Here is a 25,930-nt window from a genome sequence, read left to right as displayed (position 1 = left end):
CTGTGAAAAAAGTTTGCCAACCCCAATCAGAGACAACAGTCTTTACCTTTGTGCCACTTCAACCGTCTGAGGAACACTTATGAAGCCTTCTCAGAAGAATATTTTTAAATGCATCAGGGCACCCGGGTGGCTCAGTTGGTTAGGCGACTGCCTTCAGCTCGGGTCATGATCCTGGAGTCCCAGGATCGAGCGGGCTCCTTTCTCAGCAGGGAATCTGCTTCTCCCTCTGACCCTCCCCTCTCTCGTGCTCTCTCTCTCTCAAATGAATAAATAAAATTAAAAAAAAATAAAAAAACAAACGCATCAAACAAAATACTTAGGATCAAAAAGGACACCAATTACATTGAAAACAATGACCTAAACAATAAAGAATTATAATTATGATAATAGAGACACATCTTTATTAATAGATTAAGTAACAATACCTAGCAATGGATTTAATAACTACAATTATTTCAAAGTAGTGATAAGCATATGACTGGTACTTTGAGATATGTACAATAGTTGTAATGGGATAAGAACATATCTGTGATTCTATTAGTGACAAAGCCACAGAAATTGCTAATACTACTGTGGTTTGTTGACTACATCTATATTTGAAGAGAACATTAAATTTTAGTTGATAAGCTAAGAATGTAATTTTTGTCCAACCAAAGTCCAAGGACCCCTTGAATTCTCTCCATGGACCCCTTGGGAATCTACAGACTGTAGGTTAAACACCCTGCTCTAAAAGAAGAGACATGATCCCATAGATTATCCAGGGCGAACATAAGAGGGGAGGAGAAAACCTCACACAGAGAAGAGCCTCTAATTCCCTGTCAATTTTGCAGACTGGTTTTATGCAGGATCTGCTCTGCACTAAAATGCATTGCAGAGGAAAGTCCAAAACCACTAGTCACAGTCAAAAAAGAAAAAAAAAAAAAGATGTATTATTTGACCTTCAGCTTTCAGTCTTCTTTATCTATGAATTGGTTCAACCCAACCAAATGACAAACAGATGGATAGAATGGGGTAATGATAAACTCAGCCGGCAACGTGTCCCAAGCAGGACAACTGGAGAGCACACTTTCATTTACAGTTTACAAGTGGCTCCCAATTCTGTTGCACAAGAATTCAATTTATGTGAGCTCCCATCAATCTGACCAGGGATTACATCAGGGGAGCTCATGGTAGGAAGGATGGAAGCTTTAAGGGATCGATTTGTAGAACCGTAGGTCAGACTTCTGCAAAAACATTCAGAACCACCCTTCCATTTAAGCCTATGTGGAGGAACTTGCTGGCTCCCAGAATGGCTGGGATCAGGCACAAGTCCGGATGGTGGTTCTAAGATCTTGGATTTGGAAACTAAAGATAAGAAAAAGGAATTTTTTTGTGAAGCGCCACTTGTAATATGAAATCTCAGCTGACATCAAGTGAGCCCATTCTTGCATATTTCTAATTCTGGTGGTGGTGGTAAGGAAGGCTTATACTTAAATGGCACAACTTCCTAAACACTTCCTTGAAAGGAAAGGAAGATTTTTTGGTCTTTTTCCCATTCCCATTCTTCCCTAAATTAATTAATTGTTTAAGAACAATTCTTTTTTTTTAGATTTTATTTTTTATTTATTTATTTGAGAGAGAAAGAGACAGATAGTGACAGAGATAGCAAGAAAGAGCACAAGCAGGGAGGAGAGGGAGAAGCAGACTCCCCACCGAGCAGGGAGCCTGACGTGGGGCTCGATCCCAGGACCCTGGGATCATGACCTTAGCCGAAGGCAGAGCTTAACCAACTGAGCCACCTGGGTGCCCCAAGAACAATTCTTTAAATATTTGAAGCTCTGTACTTTTGGGGGCAGGAAAACCAAAACAGGGCTACATCACTGTTAAATATTGCAGCTATTTGCCCAATTATTGCTATAAATTCTAGTAAAACACTCTGAAAAAAGACGGCAATTCACTTACATATTATGAAGAGCTCTAAAACACAAGTTATAATTCAATATGAAATAAAATAACAAGGGGAACTTCCAGGTTAATCTTACATTTTGTATTATTTGAAGCATTGCCATACACCGATATTCCTTTTATTATAAAAAAACAAAAGCAATAAATAACTTGGGATTGGAGGGGAGAAGAGGGAGATGTAAATGCAGATCCATGTTGGGTTTTGTCTGGCTCTAATTTCTGCAGTTGGCAAGGTAGATTGGTTACTGTTGTGGCCTCTGAGGTTAGTGGTTCATTGTTCCCCCTACTCCCTATTCATGTACTAGTACATTTCCATTTCCATGTGGCTCACGGTAAGGAAAAGAACCAACATAAAAAAAAAACTTCCATAAGCTACCTCTCTAAGTGCTGTACAGAAAGCTTTCATCTTCCCAAGCCTCCTCGGGTAGCCACTGTCATCATCCATACTTTACAGTGGACAAAAGTAGGGCTCAGGGAGCTTGAGGAAATTGTGCAAGGTTCCAGCTAGTTTGGTTATTCTCTAAATTCGATCCCATGACTGCCATGTCCAAATGTTCACCAGCACCTATGTGATGCACGGTATGTTCACCCCAGGCTAGGTGCTATGTTCCACAAAGGGGAGCAAGTCAAGATGTTGCCCTCATGTTCTGGTGAGGAGGACTGACCTCAGACAAGTAATTAACTACAAGTGTGCTGAGTGTCGCAAGTAAATGGTGTAGGTGCACCTAACCTCATCTGGGGAGGAGGCAAGGGTTCAAGGAAGGCTTCCTGGAGGAGGTTCTTCAGCAGGGGTCCTGAAGGATGAACAAGAGTTAGCTAGGTGAAGAGGTAGAAGAACTATCCTGGCAGAGAATAGCAAACAAAAAGACTTCTAACCAGGAAAGGACATGGCTCTATATGAAAGCAGAAGAGCTCTATCCCCAAAGCCATAATAGTAACGGTTCACACTGATTGAGCACTTTTGTGTGCCCGGAGCTATTCTGTACATTTCGTGTGCATCAACTCATTTAATCTCACAACAACTCCATGAGGTAAACGAACTGTTAGCCCCATTCTTCTGTCAGAGGCAAAGAGAAGTTAAATAATTCACCTAAGATGACACAGCTTAGAAGTGCTGGGGGGAAGGGTTGGACCAGGGAGCTAGCTCCAGAGCCGGTGCATTAAACGACCAGTCTATTCTGCCTCGCCTTTGTCATGAGAACAGCAATCAGAGTCACTGGGGTTTAGAGGGCAGACGGTCCAGCCTTATTTTACACATAAGGAAGCTAAGAATTGGAATTGAGCAATTTGTGCTCAAGTTTAGAGGCCAGCTCCGAGCTGTGTCTTCTGATTCCACATTTGAACAAATTCTAACTTGAAAGATGAAACCAAGAATTGGACTCTAAGTCTCAATTCTTTTTTTATTAAGTTTTTATTTTAATTCCAGTATAGTTACCATACAGTGTTTTATTAGTTTCAGGTGTACAATATAGTGATTCAACAGTTCCATACAACAGCCGGTGCTCATTACAACAGGTGCACACCTCAATCCCCATCACTTATTTCACCCATCTTCCCCCCACTCCCCTCTGGTAACCATCAGTTTGTTCTCTAAAGTCTCAATTCTAAATGAGAAACTTTAACCTTCATAGGCTGTGACCTTGACCATGAGTCAAATCACATCATCCCTTAAAACTACTCAAGGAAGATCCATAATCCATTCAGCTTCTATTCTGAATCCCAGATTTCATCTTCATTTTAGTAACAGTCTTTACAAGGTAACTTCCTGTGAGCAAACTAATTAAATTCATTTGTTACTTGCAGATTAAGGAAGAGTCTTTGATGGGATGGAAAGACAGATGACTTTGACAAAAATATCAGTTTGTGAAATAATTTTAAAAACCTGCCCAAGTGTGTATGACCTTAAGATTCTCAAGTGAAACCAATCGGTAGGCACTGCAATCAGCTTAGAAGCAGCCCTGTGTGAAGATGAATTTTGCAAGTCTTATTATGGAAGGCATCTGCAGGGGACCAGGGAATTACTTAAGCAGAAGGGTGTGAAAGGGAAAAGAGGAGACGCACTGCTTTTTCTCCTTTATTAATATAACTGTGACTGAGATCAATATTTCTTGGCCAGTGTCCTTAAAACATACACAGAAATATTTTGAACTTTCACATGGACTACAAATAAACCAGTGGTGGACTTTTTTATTAAAAAGAGCCACTATCACTCGTATATGGAATTTAAGAAACAAAATAAACGAGCAAAGGGGGAAAAAAGAGAGAGAGAGGCTGACCAAGAAACAGACTCATAACTATAGAGAACTGATAGTTGCCAGAGGGGTGGGGGGTGGGGGGTTGGGTTAGGTGGGTGACAGGGATGAAGGAGGGCACTTGTGATGAGCACCGGGTGATGTATGGAAGTGTTGAATCACTATATTGTACACCTGAAATGAATAGTACACTTATGTTAATGAATTGGAATTTGAATAAAAACTTAAAAAAAACAGGGGCACCTGGGTGGCTCAGTTGGTTAAGCGGCTGCCTTTGGCTCAGGTCATGATCCTGGAGTCCCGGGATCGAGTCCCACATCGGGCTCCCTGCTCAGCAAGGAGTCTGCTTCTCCCTCTGACCCTCCTCTCTCTTATGCTCTCTGTCTCTCATGCTCTCTCTCTCAAATAAATAAAATCTTAAAAAAAAAAAAAAAATTTAAAAAAAAAAAAAAACTTAAAAAAAACAGCCACTGAAAGCTTTAATCTACCCTTTCCAGCAATTGCCAATGCAAAGCTCAAGCAATTTTAACCCATCAGGTCACACTTACAGAAAAACTATACTTAAGTTAAATGAAAACTTTAACCAACCTGATAGATAGCACATGTGGGGCATGGCACTCCAATTGGAACATCAGAGGTAAGGAATACTTTTCCAGGCCTTTGGTTTTCATTGCCACCATAGTATTTATTTTTTGCTTAAGAGAAAGGCACTTACCCTGGGGAAATTCTTAGGCAGAAGGAGGAAAGTTTCTCAGATATTTATAGCCAAAATATTTCAAATCATAGGTAGCTATATTTATGCTTGATTCTTATTTTAATAAACAGTAAGTATTGCTGCCCCCAAAGAAATTTTCAGTATCACTTTAGAAAAAAAAAAAAAATTCTCCTTCACCTCAAATGCAGGGCTTTTCTGTTTTAAAAAAGCAGGTGAAAGTTTTAAAAACACTGCAAAATATCTTATAGCCTATAGGCTTACTTAGAATCTGCCTCTTCAAATCTTTTCTACACTGATTAAAAATAAAAAAATCTACTCTTAGTGAGGAAGCGAATAAATAGCCCCCAGGCCAACTCTGGGGGAGATCAGATTATGTTCATCTAAAGCTTCATCCTCCCCGAGCCAGAGACCAAGTCACTGAGAGCACCCCTTCAGGGGGGTCACCCTATGGATGTCCTCCATTTTGGGGAGGCAGAAGCTGGATGAGAAATAAAAAATTTGCTTGGTCTTAAGCCCACGACTCAAGAGAGCACCATAAATACATAATGTCCACCTGAAATACCAATGAAACTAGCAAATATGCACTCAGTACCCCCATACTCTGGTCCAGTATAATTTCTCTGGTTAATCTTTTATCAGCCAGTTAAAAACCTCTTTAAAAGCTTTTTAGACAATTTCTTAACAATGCCTTTGATACCATCATCCTCACTGAATAAGAACAACTGATGTATAAGCTCCTACCAAGGCAGAGAGAGGGAGGAGCAGCTTATCTTCCACAGACAGGACTTACAGGAGAACTTCCCATTAAGAGGGTTGAAATCTGAGGATAACTTCTGGCGGGAACCTGATTTCTACAATTTCAGAGTCTTGGCTTGCCAGCCTGCCTCTTGGCTATAACAAGAAACTTCGGGCTCACACAAGGACCTGTCCCCGGTGTTTGTACACGCAGGAGGTATCTGGGCAAAAGGAATTCAATATTAACATAGGCAGACCTTTCCGGGGAGAATAGAATAATGACTAAAGACCCCCAAAAGCTTTTCACACTGATTGCAGTTTCTGATTTAGAGCTCAGAAAGCTCTCTCTAAAGATATCCTGGAGTACTCACTGGAATGGGATAGGCTCTGAGACGTTTACAGATGAATGTGGGGATTTATTCTGCGGCCAAACATTCAATACCACAACAAGCTGTGAAAGCTTTCATTCTAGAAGAGCAAACAGCAGCCTAAGATGAGGCTTCAAGGTTCCTTCCCAGCAGGGCTCTGGGCGGGCTGAGTCTACACTTCTACCATCTCAGGAGTGGATCACGGACATGAAAGGGATGTAGGGTTTCACAAAAAGAGCACTGGGCTGGAAGTCAGGAGACTTCTGATCTTGATTCTGTCCCCAACCTGTCATTTTACCTTGGCAAAGCAACTTAAGCAATTGAGCCTCAATTGCTTTCTTTGTAAAAGGGAAAACATGGTGTGGAGGGAAGAAAACAAACAAGCGTTAAATGCCTACGATGTAGAAACACTTTGTAAAGACTGTAGCCGACAATTCTGCAATGAGGGTTATAGCAGCTTGCTATTACAGATGAGGACATGGAGGTTCTGAGGTAAAAGCATTTGACCAGAGTTAGATATTCTGGAAGAGATAATGGAGGCAGAGATCCTAGCATGGGGGCTGGAAACGGGGGCAGCTCCCCATTCCACCATGTTCCAAATAGAACTCCAAGATGTCCAAGAACTCTAAATTCAAAGTTAGCTTTCCAGAACACTGTAAAGTTGTATTTGTCAAGATAAACAGATTTTTTAAAAAATTAAGTTTTTTAGAATGGTATATAATTTTTAAATGTCAATACATAAAAATCTGGGACCTGAGCCCTCAAATGTTAGAGACTGTTCTGAATGCTAAAGAAGTGCATTTTTCTTGGTGAAGAAGTATAATTATTAAATGTAGGTACATAACACCCATATGTACCATAACATCTACAAAGCTCTTTCTCCTGTGTGATTGCAGCTGATCCTCCTGACCACATGCCATATATTGCAGATAAGGACTGGCAGTCAATGCCTGTGGGGCCCACATCACCCCCCTTTGTCCCACTTTTGGTTTCAGCAGCAGCTGCTATGTGGAAAGTTTCACGTGAGCTCAGATTGGCCTTGTAGAGCCGCATCCGACCTCAATCACATGCTGTGCTCACAATCATACCTCCTTCTAGCCCCGGGGACCCGTCCTTAATCTACACACCAGCAGAGCCTAGAAGTGTGGGAAGTTAGACCCCTGAAGGAAACTCTCAATCAGCTGAGGAGAACAGGAGCCCGTGGGTAATGGTTCCTGTCCTTTGGATAGGCAAATTTGAGAGGAATTCTGCATACTTCAGGGAGAGCTCGGTGAAATCAAACCCCCGTAGAAGACCCTGGTGACTGTAGAAGTGACTTTGGAGACATAGTTATATATCCTCCTTCCCTGTCTCCCTCTCCCCACCTTCTCATTCCTGCTTCCAAATCAAATAACCGACTTGCACTCAAGCCCTTGTATCAGGCCAGCCTGTGGGGGGACCCCAAACCCTGAGAAGCACTGAGGTTTCAGGGCAGGAAGTGACTCGCGCAGGGCCCAGGGCCAGCAGGTGGTGGTGGCAGAGTTTTCTTCCTGTTCTTCTGGTTCTAAACTCAGTGAATCCCTTTCATCGTCCACATTCAGTGGTGCACACAGGTTAAGAAACTGCAATTTCTAACTTTTGCCAATATGCAAGGCTTAAAACCAGTTTTCAAAATACATGTTTTAACACAAAATTAAAAATAAATGATAACCATCATCTTTGCTGGGGGTTACACAGATAGTCTGCTGGGCTACCATGAAAAATTTTGCATTTCCTCAAATTTCAAAGTATTACATTTTGCTTTGCTGGTGCTAGACAAGTGCATTAGAAATGTCAAGTTTCACACGGAGTTTTAGGGATGAGCAAGCTGAAGTTTTAGGACTTGCAGTGTTTCATGTTTAACTACTACTGGAAGCAGGATTAGAATCTTTTCTATCCCAGGCACACTCCAGCTTTGCCTACCAAATTTGTTCAATGGCGGGTTTGTAGATTATCCTCAATGATGAGCATCGGTCTGGAGCTTTGCAGTGAGCATCTTTATTCCCCCTCATTTTCCCAGCATCTGTTCTTCCCTTTTTCTTTAATAGCACCACAATTTTCCTTGGATGAACCAACCCTTCTGAACTCCCTCAATCCATGTACTTCAGGGGTAAATGAACCACCAGGCCTTAGTTCCAGAGTTCAGAATATGAACAAATGCCTGATCAATTAGTGTAGCCTCTTCCCTGGCCACAGTGATTGGCTCAGAGACGAGGAACCCAAGCCTGGCCATTAGAGTGGACAATGAGACTCCAATGGGTCCACTGAGAAATATCCACTCTTTTCCAGTGGGGAGTTACGCTAGTAGATGGCAAGTCTTCGGTGCCTGGCGGCCATCTTACCACCACACCAGAAAAGCCTGCTTGAAAATGTAGCCAATAAAGGGGAAAGCAGGGGACAGAGATGGATGGAGACAAATGGCTGCTTTGGCACAGATGAGCTCTTCCCTGAACCTAGATTTGCGTGGGACTTGAGAGTCCCAGGAGCCACTACATTACTGCCTCATCTTCCAGCCTTCCGCCACCTGCAAGTCAACAAATCCTGCCTGAAATGAGCCCTGTCCTCAAGCATTAAAGGGACTCAGTGTAGCACTTCTCTGAAGAAACACGTATCTATTTTCCACCACGGAGGAGGAGGCAAGGAAGCCAAGCCACAGAGCAGGGCTAATCCAAATCCTGGCAGAATCATTTGGTCCCAGCTTCAGAGAGCCTAAGGAATGGGGTGCTGAACTAGTCTCTTTATGAATCCATGAAGCAGCAGGCCTTAGACAAATGCCACCACGTTTAATGGAGGGAACACTAACTCCACAGACGTCGTGTGCATCAGCCTGGTGCTTCGGTTCTCACTCCAACTGCAGCTGGAGTTCAGAGGAGAGGCCTTAGGTTGGGAATTCCTTTTACTTGGTGTGTGCATGTATGTGTGTGAATGTGTGTGGGGGGGATGTGTGCATTGTTTTTGTTTTGTTTTGTTTGTGTATTTTTGCTTATAATTACATAGTGGCATTGAGAATCCATGTTTTCCTATCTGTAAGCTTTTGTTAGAATTCCTCATCCCTCTTCTACCCTCTGATAAGCTGAATAACGAGAACTGGAGAGGTAGATGAGAGAAAAAAAGCAGAAACCAAACCAAGACACCTGCCCCACAGCAATAAGGATGCGGAGGAAACAATGACTTATATTTGTTTTCCCCCTCCCTCAAGAAAAATAACCATCAAATATTTACTTCAAGTATAATGTTCCAAAGCCAGGGAGACAAGTTTCAAGCTTGAAATGTGGGCAGGATTGTTGGCAATGATGCCTCGGGAGTTTTCAGAGCCTAGGACAGTCCTGATGGTGGAGGAAATGAGGAAGAGGTAAGGTGAGTGTCAGGTTTACCAGATGACCCGGCTCTGAAAAGGTGTGGGGACAGGTGCTGGCCCAGGGACAGAGTATAAATATAGGTCTTTAAGCCTTTGTCATCTCTTAAACACACATGCAGAGGAGACGACACTCAATGCAGTATTCTGTCATGCTTGGAATACCTGAGGTTGATACATACGGCTTTTGAGTGTGACACACAAACTTACCTGATGAATTCTACAGAATAGTACTGAATGGGAGAGCTTCCTTCACTCTTTCCAGGTTTCCAAGACAGGGCCACCTCAGAATCAGAGACCACAGTGACGTGCGGCTGCTGGGGCGCTGTCGGAGGCAGGCAGGAATCTAGGCGGGACAGCAAACACCTAGAGTTGGCTGTGGTCTTGTTGCTGGGGATGTTTAATATAAAAAAAGCACGTGTGCTTCCTACAGCCTAAACATCTCTATTCAGAATAGTCTCCAAATCCAAGCCAAACAAACACAAAAAAATAATCACAACTGGATTTGCCATGTAAGGTTTGAGATAATGAGAGCTGGTCTTCCCTCCTTCCCTCAATGCCCTGGCTGAAACTCTAACTAAATTAAGACATCATTGGCCCTGGGACACACAATGGTGCATACCCTTTAAAACCCTCAACTACACTCCCACCTCCTAGTAACCTTTCATCTGTTTGCATGTTAGAATTGACACCTGCGAGGAAAATGAAATGCATAGCATTACTGTCACTCATGTCAATTCTTGTGTGTGTTTGTGCTTGTGCGTGTGTGTGTGTGTGTGTATTGCCCCAACCATCAGAATGCATACCAATGGTAGGATGTTTGGGACACGCCCTCTTGCCCTCATGTGTAAAGATGTAAGACTCACCCACGATCCTATCACCCCAAGGAACTGCTGTTACTATTTGCATATCCAGACTTTCACATCTCCCAGCCTTTACTTATACTATTGCTTATGCCAGAAACATTTTTCTTGCTGTCTCTCCTAGAGGAATCCTATGTAGTTTTCAAACTTCGGGCCAAAAATATTGATCTTTCTAAAACCTTCCCTGCACCTTGGGATGGAGGAGTGCTCCCTTCTGAGTGCTCCAGAGCCTGCTGCACAGACCTCAGATGCCCTGGAGCTGCTCATCTACTATTTGCTTCTCCCTCCACAATGAGCTCGTGAGCAATGATGATGGAGCCACCTTTGTCCCCCAGTGTCCAGCACAGTGTCACCTCAATGAGCCTTTGTTGGGTTCCCTTTGCCTATAAAATCTCCTCTCCCACTCCCCTTCCTCCCCTTCCTGATTCCCACTTACTGGTCAGACCTTCACTTAGTAGTCATCTCCCCAGGGAATTCTTACCTCACCCCTACATGGGATCTCCCTTTACATGTTCTTACAGCACTAGATAGCATTTACCATAACCCGTGACTACACCTTAACTAGGTAATGTCTTGACCCACCCCACTAAGTTCTGAGAGGACAAAAGCTGTGCCTGTTTTGGTTCACCACCAGAGCCTTGCACGGTGCCTGGCACATAGTAGGTCCTCAGTGATATATACTGAATGAAGGGATAAATGAATAGCACCCATTGCTCTCCCACTCTTAATGAATTGAACCCATCTTACCTTGGGGCAAAGTGGTAACATGCCGAGGGGAGCTAAGCCGCCCTTTGCCAGTCTGGCTGTAAGCTGCTATGCTCACTTGATATTCAGTGCCTGGTTTCAAATCTCCAATCACTTCCTCCTGTCAATGACCAAACAGGAAATGTGTCAATGACCAGAAGTTCTTTTCGAGCAAACCAGACAATTTCCAGAAGGGTTGCACCTCGAGGCCCCTGTGAAACTTCTTGGGACAGAGATTATTTTGCTTTCTCTAGGATTGGCCAAATTTTAAAATTTGCAAAGAGGAAAACACCATCACATAATTCCCACAACTAGAGAATTACCCTTTATTGGCATCTATACACTGTTCTAGAACTGAGACTCAGTCACCCTATCAGATTTTGCTTTTAACATTTGAGTTCCTTGATCAGAGTACTGGACTGCTAAAATTCAGGTAATAATCTTTTCCAGGGCTGGAATCCACCAGTTTTTTCTCTCCGTTTGCATGTCACAGATGCTCAGAGACTAGCCACAACAGCAAACTGAGGTCTTGAGCTGTACCAATAAAGTAGGGACTCAAATTTGGTTCTCAAATTTTAAACTGCATCAGAATCACCAGGAGGGCTTCTTAAATTGCTGGGCCTGCCTCCCGGGGTTGCTGATTCAGTATATTTGGGAAGGGGCCCGAGAATTTGCATTTCTAAGAAGTTTCCAAGTATTGCTGCTGGTCTAGGGACCCCAAATTGATGAAGGATGTATATGAGCTTCACCTGCACAGTGTCGCTGACCAGAAGGCCCCAGCTGAAGAAGACTTGCTCCACTTCAGGCTTTGTTAAAAGCAATATGCCCCTGGGGCTATACAGTGCTAACTAGTAAGTGGGGGTCTGGCTCCCACTGGTCCCAGCACACTACAGTGGAAAGGACACAGGCTTTGGAATCAATTAGTCATAGGCTTGAATCCTGATTCTGCCACTTATTGCTAGCTGTGGCCTTGAAATTAAATCCCCTGAGTCTCGGTTTCTTCCTCTGTAAAATGGAGATGATATAGAACTATCTTGCATAGCTATAATATTTGGGATAATGTGCATAAAGAACTCAAGAAATGGGTTGTCATGATTACTGTCTTGTGTGAGGCCCCTCCTCTTCCCTGCTTACCTAGTTTCCACCGCTCCTCCGAGGCCCAAACCTTCCCCGGGACTCCTGACCACCGAGACCTGATCTTACCCTACCAACGATTGTGCCACTAATTTAGTACTTTTATATATTACAAAGTATGTATTACTACTTCTCCTATGGGACTGTAAGCCCCTTGAGAGCAGGGATCCTGTCTTGTACTTCTTCAAAACCTTCTCTGCAGATGATCAAATATTCACTGTTGCTAAGGAGAATTCACCCGCTGATCAACAAAATTTTTTAAAAGGACTCAACCAAGAGTTATCAAATACGTACTACAGGAGTCCTTAACCCTGAGTGCACATTAGAATCTCTAAAAAAAATACCAATGCCTGGACTCCGCTCCAGATTACTTAAATCAGAATCCGTGGAAGGCAGGGCCCCGGGTGTCAGTATAAAGCTCTGGGCTGAGGCTAATGGGCAGCCAGGTGTATGAACCCCGGGGCCAAGGCTCGGCTCTCCCCCTGCGTTCTGCATTCCATCCGTGGCCCGCCTTCTCCTGTGACTCCATCCCCCCCCCACCTACCTGGTCCTTATGTGAGTACTCACTGTGCTCAAGTCTCTCCCACCTCAAGAATGGTCAACTATTCCCCAGCACACATGCGCCCACCTCCTCTCCACGGGGGCAACTTTCTTAAAGGAGCTGCCTCCACTTCCTCACCTCTTTTTTTTTTCTAAAGAGAGAGGGAAACAAACTATAAGAGACTCTTTTGTTTCTGTTTTTTAATTTATTTGACAGAGAGAGCAGATGCAGGGGGAGCGGAGAGGGAGAAGCAGGCTCCCTGCTGAGGCAGGAGCCTGATGCAGGGCTCGATCCCAGGACCCTGGGATCCTGACCTGAGCTGAAGGCAAATGCTTAACCGACTGAGCCCCCCAGGTGCCCCTTCCTCACCTCTTATTCGTCCCTCACCAGGCCTCTCTGCACTACAAACCTACTGAGATGTTCTTACCAAGCAAGGTCACCACACAATCTTGTAATAAATCCAATGGGGATGATTCTCCATACTTGACTTATTGTACCTTTCAATACTGTTACCTAGACTTGCTTCTGAAATTTCTTAGTTCCCTTGGAAGCCATGACTCTGCTCCTCCTTGGTCTCCTTCTACTTCTCTCATTGCTCCTTCTCAATATCCTCCACCCACTCCCCATTCTCTGCTTGCCCCATAGGTGTTGGTTTTTCCCAGGGAGTCATCCCTCGTCATCTTGCCCTCTCACTCTGTCGTCTTGCCTGGGTAAGCTCATCTACTACTTCCTTAGCTTTGAGCACCACCTTCCCTTGACCCCTCCCAAATCTGCCTCTCAGCTCTGACCCGCCTCTAGATGTCCAGACGTGGGTTTGCAACTGCCTCTAGAACATCTCTACCCAACAACTACCAAGCCACTAAGGTTCAACATAACCAAAGCTCAACTAATCATTTCTCTTCCTGCTACCAAAAACAAAATAAGAAATTGCTTCTCCTCTTGAGTTTGCTCTCTCATTACCCACACCACAAATTCTTGACACTTTCCTCTCTGTGTTCATGTCTCCTCTCTAACCACCATTCAGCCAGTTACAAATACCGTCACCGGGACTCGTTCACATCACTTGAATCTGTTTAGGTCATCTCATCCTCATAGACTTAAGTCCAAGTCCTCATAGTTATGACAGTGGGTTCTGACTCTCCCTGTCACCCATGCCGCCTACACCACCAGTGTAGACTCCACCTGCTAGAATTATCTTCCCAAATCTGAGCACGGCACTTCCCATTTTAAAATCCCCTTAGAATGGTGTAGTTGTGTCCCCGTTTATCCTTCCAGCATCATCTCATGTCACCTCCTTTCCTTGCTACATTCCAGTCATACCTAAGAACTTGGCAGGGCTCAAATTTATGCCATTCAATTCCTTGCCTCTGGGCCTTTGAACCTGCTGCTTCTTCTACGTGAAATGCCCTTCTCCCCACTCTTGCCTGGCTCACCCCTGCTCATCCTTCATGACTCAGTTCAGCTGAGACATTACCTCATTTCTCTGACCCCCAGCCTCCAGTCTGGTTAGGCGCCCCTCCTCTATGCTTCCCTGGCGTCTTTGGTGTACCTCCATCTTAGCACCACTCACCTTAGATTGTAAGTGTCTGTTTATTTGTCACCTTCTCCCCACCCACTTGAGGGCAGGAGCAAGTTCTTATTCCTCTGGCAACCTAAAGCTTAGGAGAGACAGGTAGCAAATGCTTAAGCAATGCTTTTTTTGATGAATGAATAAATGAAGGAAGGAAAGTGAATGAGTGAAAGAAAGAAATCAAATCAAGGTGTCCAATATAAGCAGATTACCTCATCAAGAACCAGCTTCTACGACTGACCCCTCCAACTTGATTAACAGCATCAGTACCCCTGTCCCAGGCCCTGGAGTTGGCAACTCCAGAGACAGGCTGACTTTCTCTTACCCACCTCCCTCCAGCCACCTCCACGTGCCTTTCAGACCTGCTCCCTTCCTCCACTTCCTCTGAATCCTTACCTAGGCCATTTCTACAGCCTCCCTGAGGGTGTCTGTCTCCAATAACCCTTCCTCTCCTCTCTGCCCCACTCCATCCTCTATGCAGCTGCACGAGGGGTCTTGGCTGAACATATGGACCTCACTCCAAGCCCCCTTCCGGTCCTAACTCCCTGCACCTGCACATCCCAGTTCCACTATCTGTCCCCTGGTTCCATGTTAAGTTGGAGATTAAGAGACTGGAGGTAGCAGGTGGATATAAAGCTTCTCACTTCTCTCTCATCAGTCATGCCCAGGCTCTTCCCAGGAGAACAGATACACTTTCAAACCAATGCCCTCACAGACTTTTGCTTTAGGATCTCTTCCCCTTGGAAGTCCTTATGCTGGATGGTGTATGGGAGGAGCTGTATGGTTATAGATTATTATAGGTATTAGCTCTGAGCCAATACCAAATACAGCTACTATTACCATGTATTGTGTGTTTTCTCTGTTCCAGGAACACATAGCCTGATTTAATTCTTTCTTCAGTCCTATAAGGTAGATCTCACTCTTACTTTCATTTACAGAGGAGAGAATAGAATCCCTGAAAAGTTAATGATTTGCTCAAGAACATAAATTTATTAAGTGGCAAAATGGGGATTTGAACTCTGTTTTGTTTGACTCCAAGGCCCAAGTTCTAATTCGATAATACATGTACAAAAAATATTAAATAATATTTAAATCAATAAAAAATATTTATCATAAACACTGAAGACCAGATTACTATTTTATTTATAAACATGGAAGTTTATGTACTGAAAATTTAAAAGTTATCACTGAAAACCTGAAAAGGACTGGTCCGTGTGGGCCATTAAAAAAAAAAAGTTATCACTGAAAGCCAAGAGACATTAGACTTGCCAAAGTTGCTTATGTAGGTTAAAAAGCAAACTCCTTATTAGATATGGAAGATTAGCACTACCTTGAGCCCAGGTGTATTCTGATAGGTAGACAGGTAGAAAGGGGCCCTCCCAGAAGCCAACTATTCCCAGTCTTCCTGTTTTGACCAGCTAGTTAGGTGGCATAAGGGAGGGAGGGTCAAGGGCACTGGGTAGCTGGGGCCATGGAAAGAGGAGCTGGACTCAGTGATTTAACCATCACATCTTCCTCTGACATCAATCCTCCCAAATGGAATCTCTCACTATATTGTGACTAGGGATAACCCTTGGATTCTTTATTAAAATACCACACAATTCCACAATCTTTCTATTTCCATCTTTAAGTGTTTTATAACTACTTGCATCAAGCTACGTAAGATACTGTATATGCTCTCCTTGAAATTAAAAAACTAAGCGTTTTGTTTTGTTGCCTGGTGGAAGTTTGAGAACAAGTCAAAATGCTTATCTCTCTTAGCTTTTATTTCTACACAAGAGAGTGGGAAACAGTGAGAGAAATTGCTTTCTTGGAGTACAGTCCAGAGTGAATTCAGCAGTCTTCATGGGGCCCTTCCCACACCTTTTTTGGGGGATGAGGGGACAAAGCTGGATGCTTTGCCACAAAATAACCCTGCTTTGTGTTTGTCTAGCCTTTTCTAAAATGCAAAACCCCAAAAGCTGCCCCCATTGTCTTTCCAATACCCCTAGTGGTTGTCATGTGATCAGAGAAAAGCAAGGCTAGTTAGTTCACTGAGTCCAGGAAGAAAGCTCAACCACATAAGTAACGACAACAATGGGTCTGGTTTCCCTCATAAGACACACCATAACCTAATATGCTTCCAGTTGCCCAACTCTCAAACACAGCATATCAAATTTTCAGGCTAGCACCTTCTTTTTCAGATGTCCAGCTACCTTTTCCACATCTACTGTACCAGTCCCATTCCCTCCATTCACAAAGTCTGTGACAGGGATGATGGATCATCTCCTCATATCCATTCTCTCCTTTCTTATAATAGAACCCCTGTATATTAGTTGGGCCATCACCACTCAAAGACTACATTTCCCAGCATTCCTTGCATCCAGCTGTGGCCATGTGGCTAAAGTCTGTCCAACAGAATTTGAGTTAAAATGCTGAGGGCAATTTCTGGGTATCCCTTAGTAAGAAGGGCTGTGTTCCCTTCCCTCTTTTCCTCATCTATTGGCTAGAATGTGGATGTGCCAGTGAGCCAATTTGGGCCATGGGAAGGAGGACCAGAAGAATTGGCAGAGCAAAGAGATAGAAGGATTCCAGGTCTCTGACAGACAGAAGCCACCAAAACTGGTTGTAACCAGACAGGTTATAATCCTGAAGGAAACATGAATGCACATTTTGTTAGAATCACTATTATCTTGGCGTTTTGGACTGTTAGACTTTTATCTTAATGACCCAATGTACAAAAATAATCTGGATAGCTATGTACAAGGAGCCCCTAAAAAGATGGGACTGCTCTTAACTGAATACCTCTTTACAATGATAAAGTCATGTTGAATGACTCTGAACATTTTAAATCTCTGACCCTGATTTCAGATTCCACCTTCACCCCCTTTTTCTCCTCCTGCTTGAAACCCAGGTCATTTGTTTCCAGAAATGAAGCTAGAGGTCGTCTTGTTTGCTAATCCAGACAGGGAGCTACTATACTGTAAGGGCATCCAGTGAGCAGAGCTGAGAGAAAGCATGAAGCGGGAGAGCACTGGACCAGGAACCAGGAGACCCAGGTTCTGCTGCAAATAGCTTTGCGATCTTGGAGATGCCACTTCACTTCTCTGGGCCAAAGTTTCAACACCAAAATTCTGCAATTGCTCTACAATGACCTTGTTCATAGTTAATAACCTTGGATTCAACTTCACAGTTGACTCTACAAGTGGAGGCTGGGCCTTAGTTGTGAATATCTAGCATCATTACATGGAAGGCACCAGAGAAACAGAAAAGTGTTATCTTCCAAACATCCTTCTTTCAATGGCCCTGAGGAAGGCTATGCGGGCCAGAGTGGAGGGAGGAGTTGAGGAGATTCTATTCCCTGCGTGGTCACAAAAAGCTAGAAAGTATCTTCCAGAGTTTCACAGGAAGGGCAGCATTGACTTTGGGGCTGTACAAATCTTCCTTGTATGGGTCTGTCCAGTGTACTGCAGGGAAAAATCATCCCTGAAGCTTGTCTACAAAAATGTCCACACTTCTGTCCATATGCTGCAGAGGGAACAAAGGAACCCCCAGCTGGAAACCATTACTAGGTCACCCCTTCATTTTACTGTCGAAGAGAGATTCAAAGGGGTTCAGTAACCTTGCCCACCCTTGCTGTGATGACAGAGCTGGGACTCCATGCAAGTCTCATGATTCCTGCCTACGTCTTCTCTCTCTAACCTTGGATAAGACCCAAGTGCAATCACTGTTCTGGGTCAACCAGATCAGTGGACTCCAAAGCAGGATGATGGTACATCATCCTCCTAGGTGAGCAAGACAATCTTCTGAGATGCCAGAAGAAAAGAACTTTCTATTTCTGTCTTACCTCCTCCTTGAAGATTCTGTGGAACTTTCTAATGTACATAATATACTAGTAGAGTAGCATGTGTATAATTCATAAATACACACACACACATAAATATTTTCAAATATTTTTTACTGATGATATGAATGATCAGAAAGTGTGGAGCCCACCAGTTTAAACACTCACTTCTATTTCCAACTCTAAAAAAATGACCAAATTGCCCTGCTTTGTCTTACTACTTATTTTTCCAGGTTGAAACTTGCAGGTTGTTCTTCTAAGAAAAAGGTAAGTGTCAAATGTTAACCAAATTAGAAGCCTCCATACAGGCAGATCATCAAAGGATACAACCCGATCTTCTGCTTGGCATTCAATCCAGCAAGTCAAGCAGTTTGAGGTGACCTGGTCCTGGCTTATTAGGAAGGACTTAAATCCTTAGAGGAAGTGAGGAAAGGAGAAGGAAGGCAGGGGAGGGGAACCCCCCCGCCCCAGCAGTGCTCACTCATTTAAATATCTTCTCTACTTTTCAGTCTTTTTCACCTAGTTTTGGAACAGAGCTTAAATTACTTCAACCTTTAAAAATGTTCCTCTTAACCTTACTCTGCCATGTGAGATGAAGCAGCACAGAGGAGAATAAAAGCGACTTCTTTCTAAATGATTAAAAATTCACCTGGTATGCTCCCCAGTCCCTGCTTACACCGGAACTAAGCACTCTCCCTGGGGCCTTAATCAGTATGAGCAAGATGTGGGAAAATCAACATTTTGATGAAAAGAGACGCCCTGAATCCTGGGTTGGGGCAAGGGTTTAACTTTTCTGAAGCATACTTACAAAAATCACCCGATGATCAGACTGTTCCTGCAGAGGAGAAAAAACAAAACAAAACAAAACAACATGAAAGGAAAGGAAAACCTACAGGTTGCAAATAAACCCATAGAGTAGCCCCGCTTCTACAGAGAGCCACGGGCAGCAAACACACAGCTTCCATCTGAATTCTGTTGACCGCTCGCTCAGTTCTCGTTCAGCCAGCTGTGGGGCTGAGGGCTCCACGGCCACGACCCCATTTAGTGATCGCAGCGTCCTTATGCTATAGGCTGATGTGACACAGCCTAGAGGTTCCCAAACTTTCTCTGCTCACGGCACCTTTGCTGTCTCGGGAATATTTTTACAGCACCTCTAAGGCCAAAGAAATGCCTCAGTAAGCGTTCCGTTAATCCACAGTTATACCCAAACAACCTGGTGGTGGGAGTTCACACAGATGTCGCTCTTTCTCTTGAAAAGCTGCAACCCCGCAGCGCCCCTGTGAGTTTGCTGCACAGCCCCGGAGCACCCTGGCACACAGTTTGGAAACCCCAGATATGCTCCCTGTGACATAGATACTATTTGGACCCCTGTTCTGTCCACGAGGGAACTGAGGTCCAGTAAGGTTAGCTTGTTGTAATACAGCACGCTGAATACAAGTCCAGAACCCACTCTGTTACACCGGACCCCTCCCCTCCTCCTGACTCCCGCATGATTTCCTCTCTCCAATGGATATTCTGCACCGCCCCCCACCTCCCCACCGGAACACACGAGCACACAGGCACGCACACACACAGGCATGGCTTGTCCTCTTGGTTCACACCATTCCTTTTGATTTCAGTGCTCCTCCCTCCCCTCTGCCTTTCCAGAAACTGCCCCTGCTTCAATTCTCAGCCCCTAGGTGGACCACTTGTGAAACTTCAGTCTGTTAAGCAGCATGTTAATGACATCTGATCTTACGTTGCCTTCCAATTGTTTATCAGCGAGAATGGGATTTTCCCAGTAAGACTGAAAGCTGCCCGAGAATAGGGACTCTGTGTTATCCTATGCTAGGCGTATGGCAGCAACTATGAAAGTTTGCTGAAATTGGGCAAGGTATAATTTCATAGCGTACTCTAATGCCTGGATGTAATTAACAGACAGAATATATTTAACGTAAAGGCAAAGATCATCAGGAATGATCACTAACGTCTATCTGGCTTCTTTACGTTTTAAAAACCAAAGGCTTTTACATATGCCATTTGATTTGGAACTCACCACAGCGTAATTGTTATACCCCTTTCATGGGAGAAAGGTAAGGCTTAGCCAGGTGAGGTGACTCTGGCCAAAGTTAGCCAATCTGTAAGTGCAGGAAGGATGTCTGCAAGCCCAGGGTGCCTATTTCCCTCCTGGCCCCGTGCTTCACCTTTGCACCGCAGTGCCCTCCCCAGAGATGCCAGTGTTCAGGGCAGGATCTCGATTCCAGAGGCACTGCCCAGACTCCAAGACACCTGTCACCAGCACTGTGCCCTCGCTGCCTGGACTGTGCTGCAGGCTGGTGGCCAAGGACACTCCTGTCTCCTTGGTGGGGTCCAGGTGCTTGTTGAAAGTTCCAGTGCTGAGGTGACACGGAACCTCACCTAGTGGCTTCCCAGGTGGGCTAAGCCAATCTCCCCTTTGAGGATAAAGTAAACCATAGAGGTTGGGGCTGAGGGCTTCTGGGGCAAATGAGGGCAGCTGGTACAAAGGTCTGAGATTAAAAGCGTATCATGCTTTTTTTTAAAAAAAAAAAAAGGTGGGGGGGAACAGCTGTAAGGTGGTTGTTTTCTCACCGGATGCATGGGGTGGGTTGAGTCCAGGATGGAAGTGCTTACCCAGAACCCTTTCTGCACGCGCCTGCCGTCCTGGAGATGCAGAGGCCAGGCGTGTGATGAGGGCATGTGCATGAAAGACGTGTGTAAATTCCACAGGACTATACACACATGATTATTACATACACAGCTACGAACACACATGCACGCACGCAATTAGAAATCCTTCGGAATATCGCTGCAACGCCAACCAGAGGTGTGCTTTGAGGGGGCTGCCTCGATGGAGCTACTCACCGGGGCCGCAGAGTCCTGGCTGAGCGGCACAGGATGCGACCGCTCCTGCAGGGATTTATCCACGCCGACCTCGGAGTAGAAGACCTGGAAAAGAGGCAGGCATCCGCGGTGAGAGCAGTGCCGGTACTTCTCTAGCAGATCAAGGGCCTGGGGTTCGAGCTCCACTCACAACCGCAGGGGCTTCCGAGGTGCGCTGCCTCGCCTCCCTGACCCCGGTTCTACAACAAACATCAGCTTCCCCCGCGCCCCCGGCTGGGCTCACACACTCATGAGCCTGCAGAGTCCAGGAGGGAGCTGTGTGTCACTGAAGTGGGAGGGAGGGGGCTGGACCCAGGCCCTGCTATTCTCCCCCAAACCATGACTTTCTCAGGTAATCTTCCATCATCCCACTTTTGATGTAACAGGAGTTCAGAAACACATTTCTCTGCCTTAGGAAGACAATAGGAGGAGGGCCTATGTTTGGTGAAAGGGAGGCAGTAGGGAGTTATAGATCTGGGTGTTATAGGGAGTGGGGGGGGCTTCTGTCCCATCTAAAGTGGGCAGCCCAGCTCCAGTGGGCTCGGTGCCCCATAGGAATATGGGCCCAGGGTGGCCACCTCTCTGGATATTCCCAGAGCTTTCAGAACTCCAAATATTTATCTGAAATCTCCAAACTCCTAAAAGTTGACTCATTTTTAAAAGCCCTGTCCAGGGCGCCTGGGTGGCTCAGTCGTTAAGCGTCTGCCTTCGGCTCAGGTCATGATCCCGGGGTCCTGGGATCGAGGCCCGCATTGGGCTCCCTGCTCCGCGGGAAGCCTGCTTCTCCCTCTCCCACTCCCCCGGCTTGTGTTCCCTCTCTCACTATCTCTCTCTCTGTCAAATAAATAAATTTTAAAAATCTTTAAAAAAATAAATAAATAAATAAAAGCCCTGTCCAAACAAAACATGTTGGTGAAATGAAATCAGTCCAATCTATAACCTCTGATAGGTAGGAACGCATTCTCTGTTCCCTGTCCCACTTTGCCTGTTCATGTCTTTACTTTAATTCAGATTTTACAGTATTTTGTACTTGTTGACAACATTCCCCAGTGACTCCTTATTACTTCCCATGTTTCTGCTTTCACCTCCGAACTTGACTGTCGGCAGCGGAATAGCAGGAACCCTATCTTCTACTTGGTTTATATTTTCCCATCCCTGAGCAGAGTAAGGACTCCATAGATCCTAACTGACTTTCAGGCACTTACAAATACCCTTAAAAGGGAAACATTTGCTCTGGTTTCATGTAAGGAGACTGGGGCAGTGATTAATAGGGGAGAGTTGGTATAAGGAGGCCCTATATAGGAGGAGAAAGGGTAGGCAGGGCGTATAGTTACCCCAATGACACCCACGACAGAAATCCCTGTGCCCAGGTACTCACAGTATAGCCAATGATGGGGCTCCTGGGGTGCCTCGGCATTCTCCACTGGATGCTGAAAGCTGTGCAGTTCAACGAGAACAGCATGATATCGAGAGGAGGCTCCACCTTGTCTGCCCCAAAGCAAAAGATACTGTGTTAGAGGCTCCGTGCGTCCACCTTGCGTGTACTTACGGCTGGACAGCTTACTGCAGGATGATGCCGCAGGGCAAAAATCAGACACCTCTCCGGCAGGCCGCACCCGTATCAGCTGACTCTCCAGAACTCTGCTCTCCACCCCCCACCCCCAACCTGACAACGGTATGTCCCTCGGTCCCTTCTGAAACTTCTAACAGCCCAGGGGCCAGCAAAGGGAGGCCAAGCACTTCCGACTTGACTCTAGGAGCTTGGAATGTATTAAAGGAAGATGATGAATTTTTTTTCTTTTTACTTAGTAACATATATATGTTTTATAGGTATGTTACATAGCTATGTCTGTTTACACAGTTCACTTATTACGGAAGATCTCAAAAATATGGTTAGTTGTAAAATGGGGTTAGAAAACTTCAAATGTTTTACTGTATCCTTATCTTAAATAATTTTATGGTTATGAATAATAAATTTTATATTTATAAATATAACATATGCAGATTGCCAAAATTTAGAAATGAGTCCTGTCAACATTTGAATACACTACCTCCTTTTGGTTAATGCAACTTTTTGTAAGACATCTATATGTAAATGTAGAGATATATAGCTATATACACATACCATATGTACATATATATTTATATATGTATATATAATTTTTATTTTTCTTTATTGTGTTCATTATATAGAATAAATATGTATGCATATAGTCATAATTTTAAATCTTATTTTCACTTTGTATATATACTGACAATATATATTTATCAATCAAATTAATTATTTTTAATGGCTGTTAGTTCTTCTATATACAGTAATTCCCCCTTACCTGCGCAGGATACTTTCCAAGACCCCCAGTGGATGCCTGAAACCACAGATAGTACTGAACCCTATATATACTATGTTTTTTCCTATAAATATATACCTACGATAGTTTATTAATTAGGCACAGTAAGAAGTTAACAATAACTAATAATAAAACAGAATAATTACAATAAGCTACTGCAGTAAAAGTTATGTGACTGTGGTCTCTCTCAAAATACCTTATTGTACTGTACTCGCCCTTCTTGTGATAATGTGGGATGATAAAATGCCTACACAATGCAGTGAAGTGAGGCGAATGATGGAGGCACTGTGATGGAGAGTTAGGCTACACTGACCTTCCGATGATGCATCAGAAGAGGGATCATCTGCTTACAGACTAGTTGATGGTGGGTGACTGAAACTGCTGACATTGAAACCAGACAGGTGGGGGACGACTGTGATGCACATGCCACAATTTACACTATTGCTTATTCCACTATTGTTAAGACACTTAATTTATTTCCAATATTTTGCGATTTTAAATAATACTCCATGAGGGACACCTAGGTGGCTCAGTCGGTTAAGCTTTTCCCTTCAGCTCAGATCATGACCCCAGGGTCCTGGGATGGAGTTCTGCATTGGGCTCCCTGCTCAGAGGGGAGTCTGATTCTCCATCTCCCTCTGCTGCTCCCCCTGCTTGTGCTCTCTCACATGCTCTCTCTCTCAAATAAATAATAAAATCTTCATAAATAAATAAATAAATAAATAGCGCTCCATGAGGGCAGGAACTAGGTATGTCCAGTTCAGAGCACAGAGACTAATAAATGAAAGAGCTTGAGTGGATGAATGTTCTTCCATTTGATTTCCCACTTGCCAGTATGGCCTGATGATCCTTCTTTTTAACAACTGTGTAGAATTCTCTAGTATATCAGTTAGGTTACTTTGGCTGCAATTCACAGAGATCTAATGTGTCAATTTATTAGACTGCAGCTGGGGCCTCCCATCCATGTTTTTAATAACAGAAACCAAGGCCTTTCTGGTGGCCCAAGTAGTAGAGGCTCAGTCTGTCACTTGGCAAGAAGTGCCAGTCTAGGAGGCAGCTGCCGCCCCTCCCTGCCCATAGACACCTACCATGGCCACCACTGCTGTCACTCAGGGATTTGGTCTTCAACTACTCTCTGGCTCCGCTTTGGTTCAAGATCTGAAGTCCCATCTGGTTAGCCAAACTTATGTAATGTGACTCCCTCTTGACTCCACCAAGGGGTCAGAGAGGAAAGATCAGTTTTTTTCCAGTTCCCAAACTGGGAACTGACAGGCGAAGGGAGTCTTGGGAATAGTTCTTCTATTGATCTCATCCCATAGTACTGTAGGCTCCTTAGAGGAGAATCAGATCCTAGGAAAAGAGCAGTGGGAGGTGGGAAGGCCAAATACTCTGCTACTTAGAGCACATATGTACACTAACTGTTACTCCACTGATTGATATCCAGGTTGTTTCCAAAATTTCACTGTTAAAAATAATGCTGAGGAGAACATTTGTGTATGTGCCTTTTTGTTCACATGTCCGAGTATTTCTAGGATGGATACCTATTAAAAATTATGGATATATCTATCCTAAAACAGTGAAATACACATTCTTTTCAAGTGTACATGGAACATCTCCAGAATAGATTACACATTAGGCCACGAAACAAGTCTCAACAAATTCAGAAAGACTGAAGTCATACCATCATCTTTTCCAACCACAAAAGCTTGACAATAGAAATCAACCACAAGAAAAAAATATGAAAGACCACAAATACATGGAAGTTAAATAACATGGTACTGAACAATGAACAGGCTAACCAAGAAATCAAAGAGGAAATAAAAAAATACATGGAGACAAATGAAAATGAAAACACAATGGTCCAAAATCTTTCAGATGCAGCAAAAGCTGTTTTAAGAGGGAAGTTTATAGCAATACAGGCCTACCGCAAGAAGCAAGAAAAATCTCAAATAAACAACCTAATCTCACACCCAAAGGAGCTAGAAAAAGAAAAGCAAAACTCAAAACCAACAGAAGGAAGGAAATAATAAAGATTAAAACAGAAATAAATAAAATAGAAACTAAAACAAAACAAAACAAAACCAATAGAACAGATAAATGAAACCAGGAACTGGTCCTTTGAAAAGATCAACAAAACTGATAAATCTCTAGCCAGACCCATCAGAAAAAAAAGAAAAGAGAGAAAGAGAGATAAAGAGAGATGGAGGGCTCAAATAAACAAAAAGAAGAGAAATAACAACTGACACCACAGAAATACATAAGATTATAAGAGAATTTTATTAAAAAATTATATGTCAACAAATTGCCAACCTAGAAGAAATAGATAAATTCCTAGAAACATATAACCTCCCAAAACCGAATCATGAAGAAATGCAAACTTTGAACAGATGGTTACCAGCAACAAAATTGAATCAGTAATCAAAAAAATTCCCAAGAAACAGAAGTCCAGAACCAGACAGCTTCACAGGTGAATTTTACCAAATAATTAAATTAGAGTTAAAAACACATTTTTCTCAAACTATTCCAAAGAATAGAAGAGGAAAGAAAGCTTCCAAATTCATTCTACGAAGCCAGCATTACCTTGATACCAAAACAAGATAAAGACACTATAAAAAAAAAAGAGAACTATAGGCCAATATC

At 43.7% G+C, this 25,930-nt stretch overlaps 1 protein-coding gene across 3 annotated transcripts in view; it reads right to left on the bottom strand.

Moving 5' to 3' along the window:
- The window catches only part of EGFLAM (EGF like, fibronectin type III and laminin G domains), a 175,177-nt gene that overhangs the window by 90,185 nt on the left and 59,062 nt on the right, over positions 1 to 25,930 (bottom strand). For all 3 annotated transcript variants that reach the window (XM_078066657.1, XM_036111083.2, XM_036111084.2), the window contains exons 2-6: positions 22,321 to 22,430; positions 20,925 to 21,008; positions 18,871 to 18,897; positions 10,998 to 11,115; positions 9,598 to 9,733 (exon numbers count right to left, since the gene is read on the bottom strand). In XM_078066657.1, the coding sequence (XP_077922783.1) occupies positions 9,598 to 9,733; positions 10,998 to 11,115; positions 18,871 to 18,897; positions 20,925 to 21,008; positions 22,321 to 22,430 (475 nt within the window). The remainder of the gene's footprint in view (positions 1 to 9,597; positions 9,734 to 10,997; positions 11,116 to 18,870; positions 18,898 to 20,924; positions 21,009 to 22,320; positions 22,431 to 25,930) is intronic.

Source organism: Halichoerus grypus, chromosome 2 (genome assembly GCF_964656455.1).
Source record: "Halichoerus grypus chromosome 2, mHalGry1.hap1.1, whole genome shotgun sequence".
NCBI lineage: Eukaryota > Metazoa > Chordata > Mammalia > Carnivora > Phocidae > Halichoerus > Halichoerus grypus.
The sequence above is the reverse complement of the archived record's forward strand: the minus strand, read 5'-3'. Positions and strand labels throughout refer to the sequence as shown.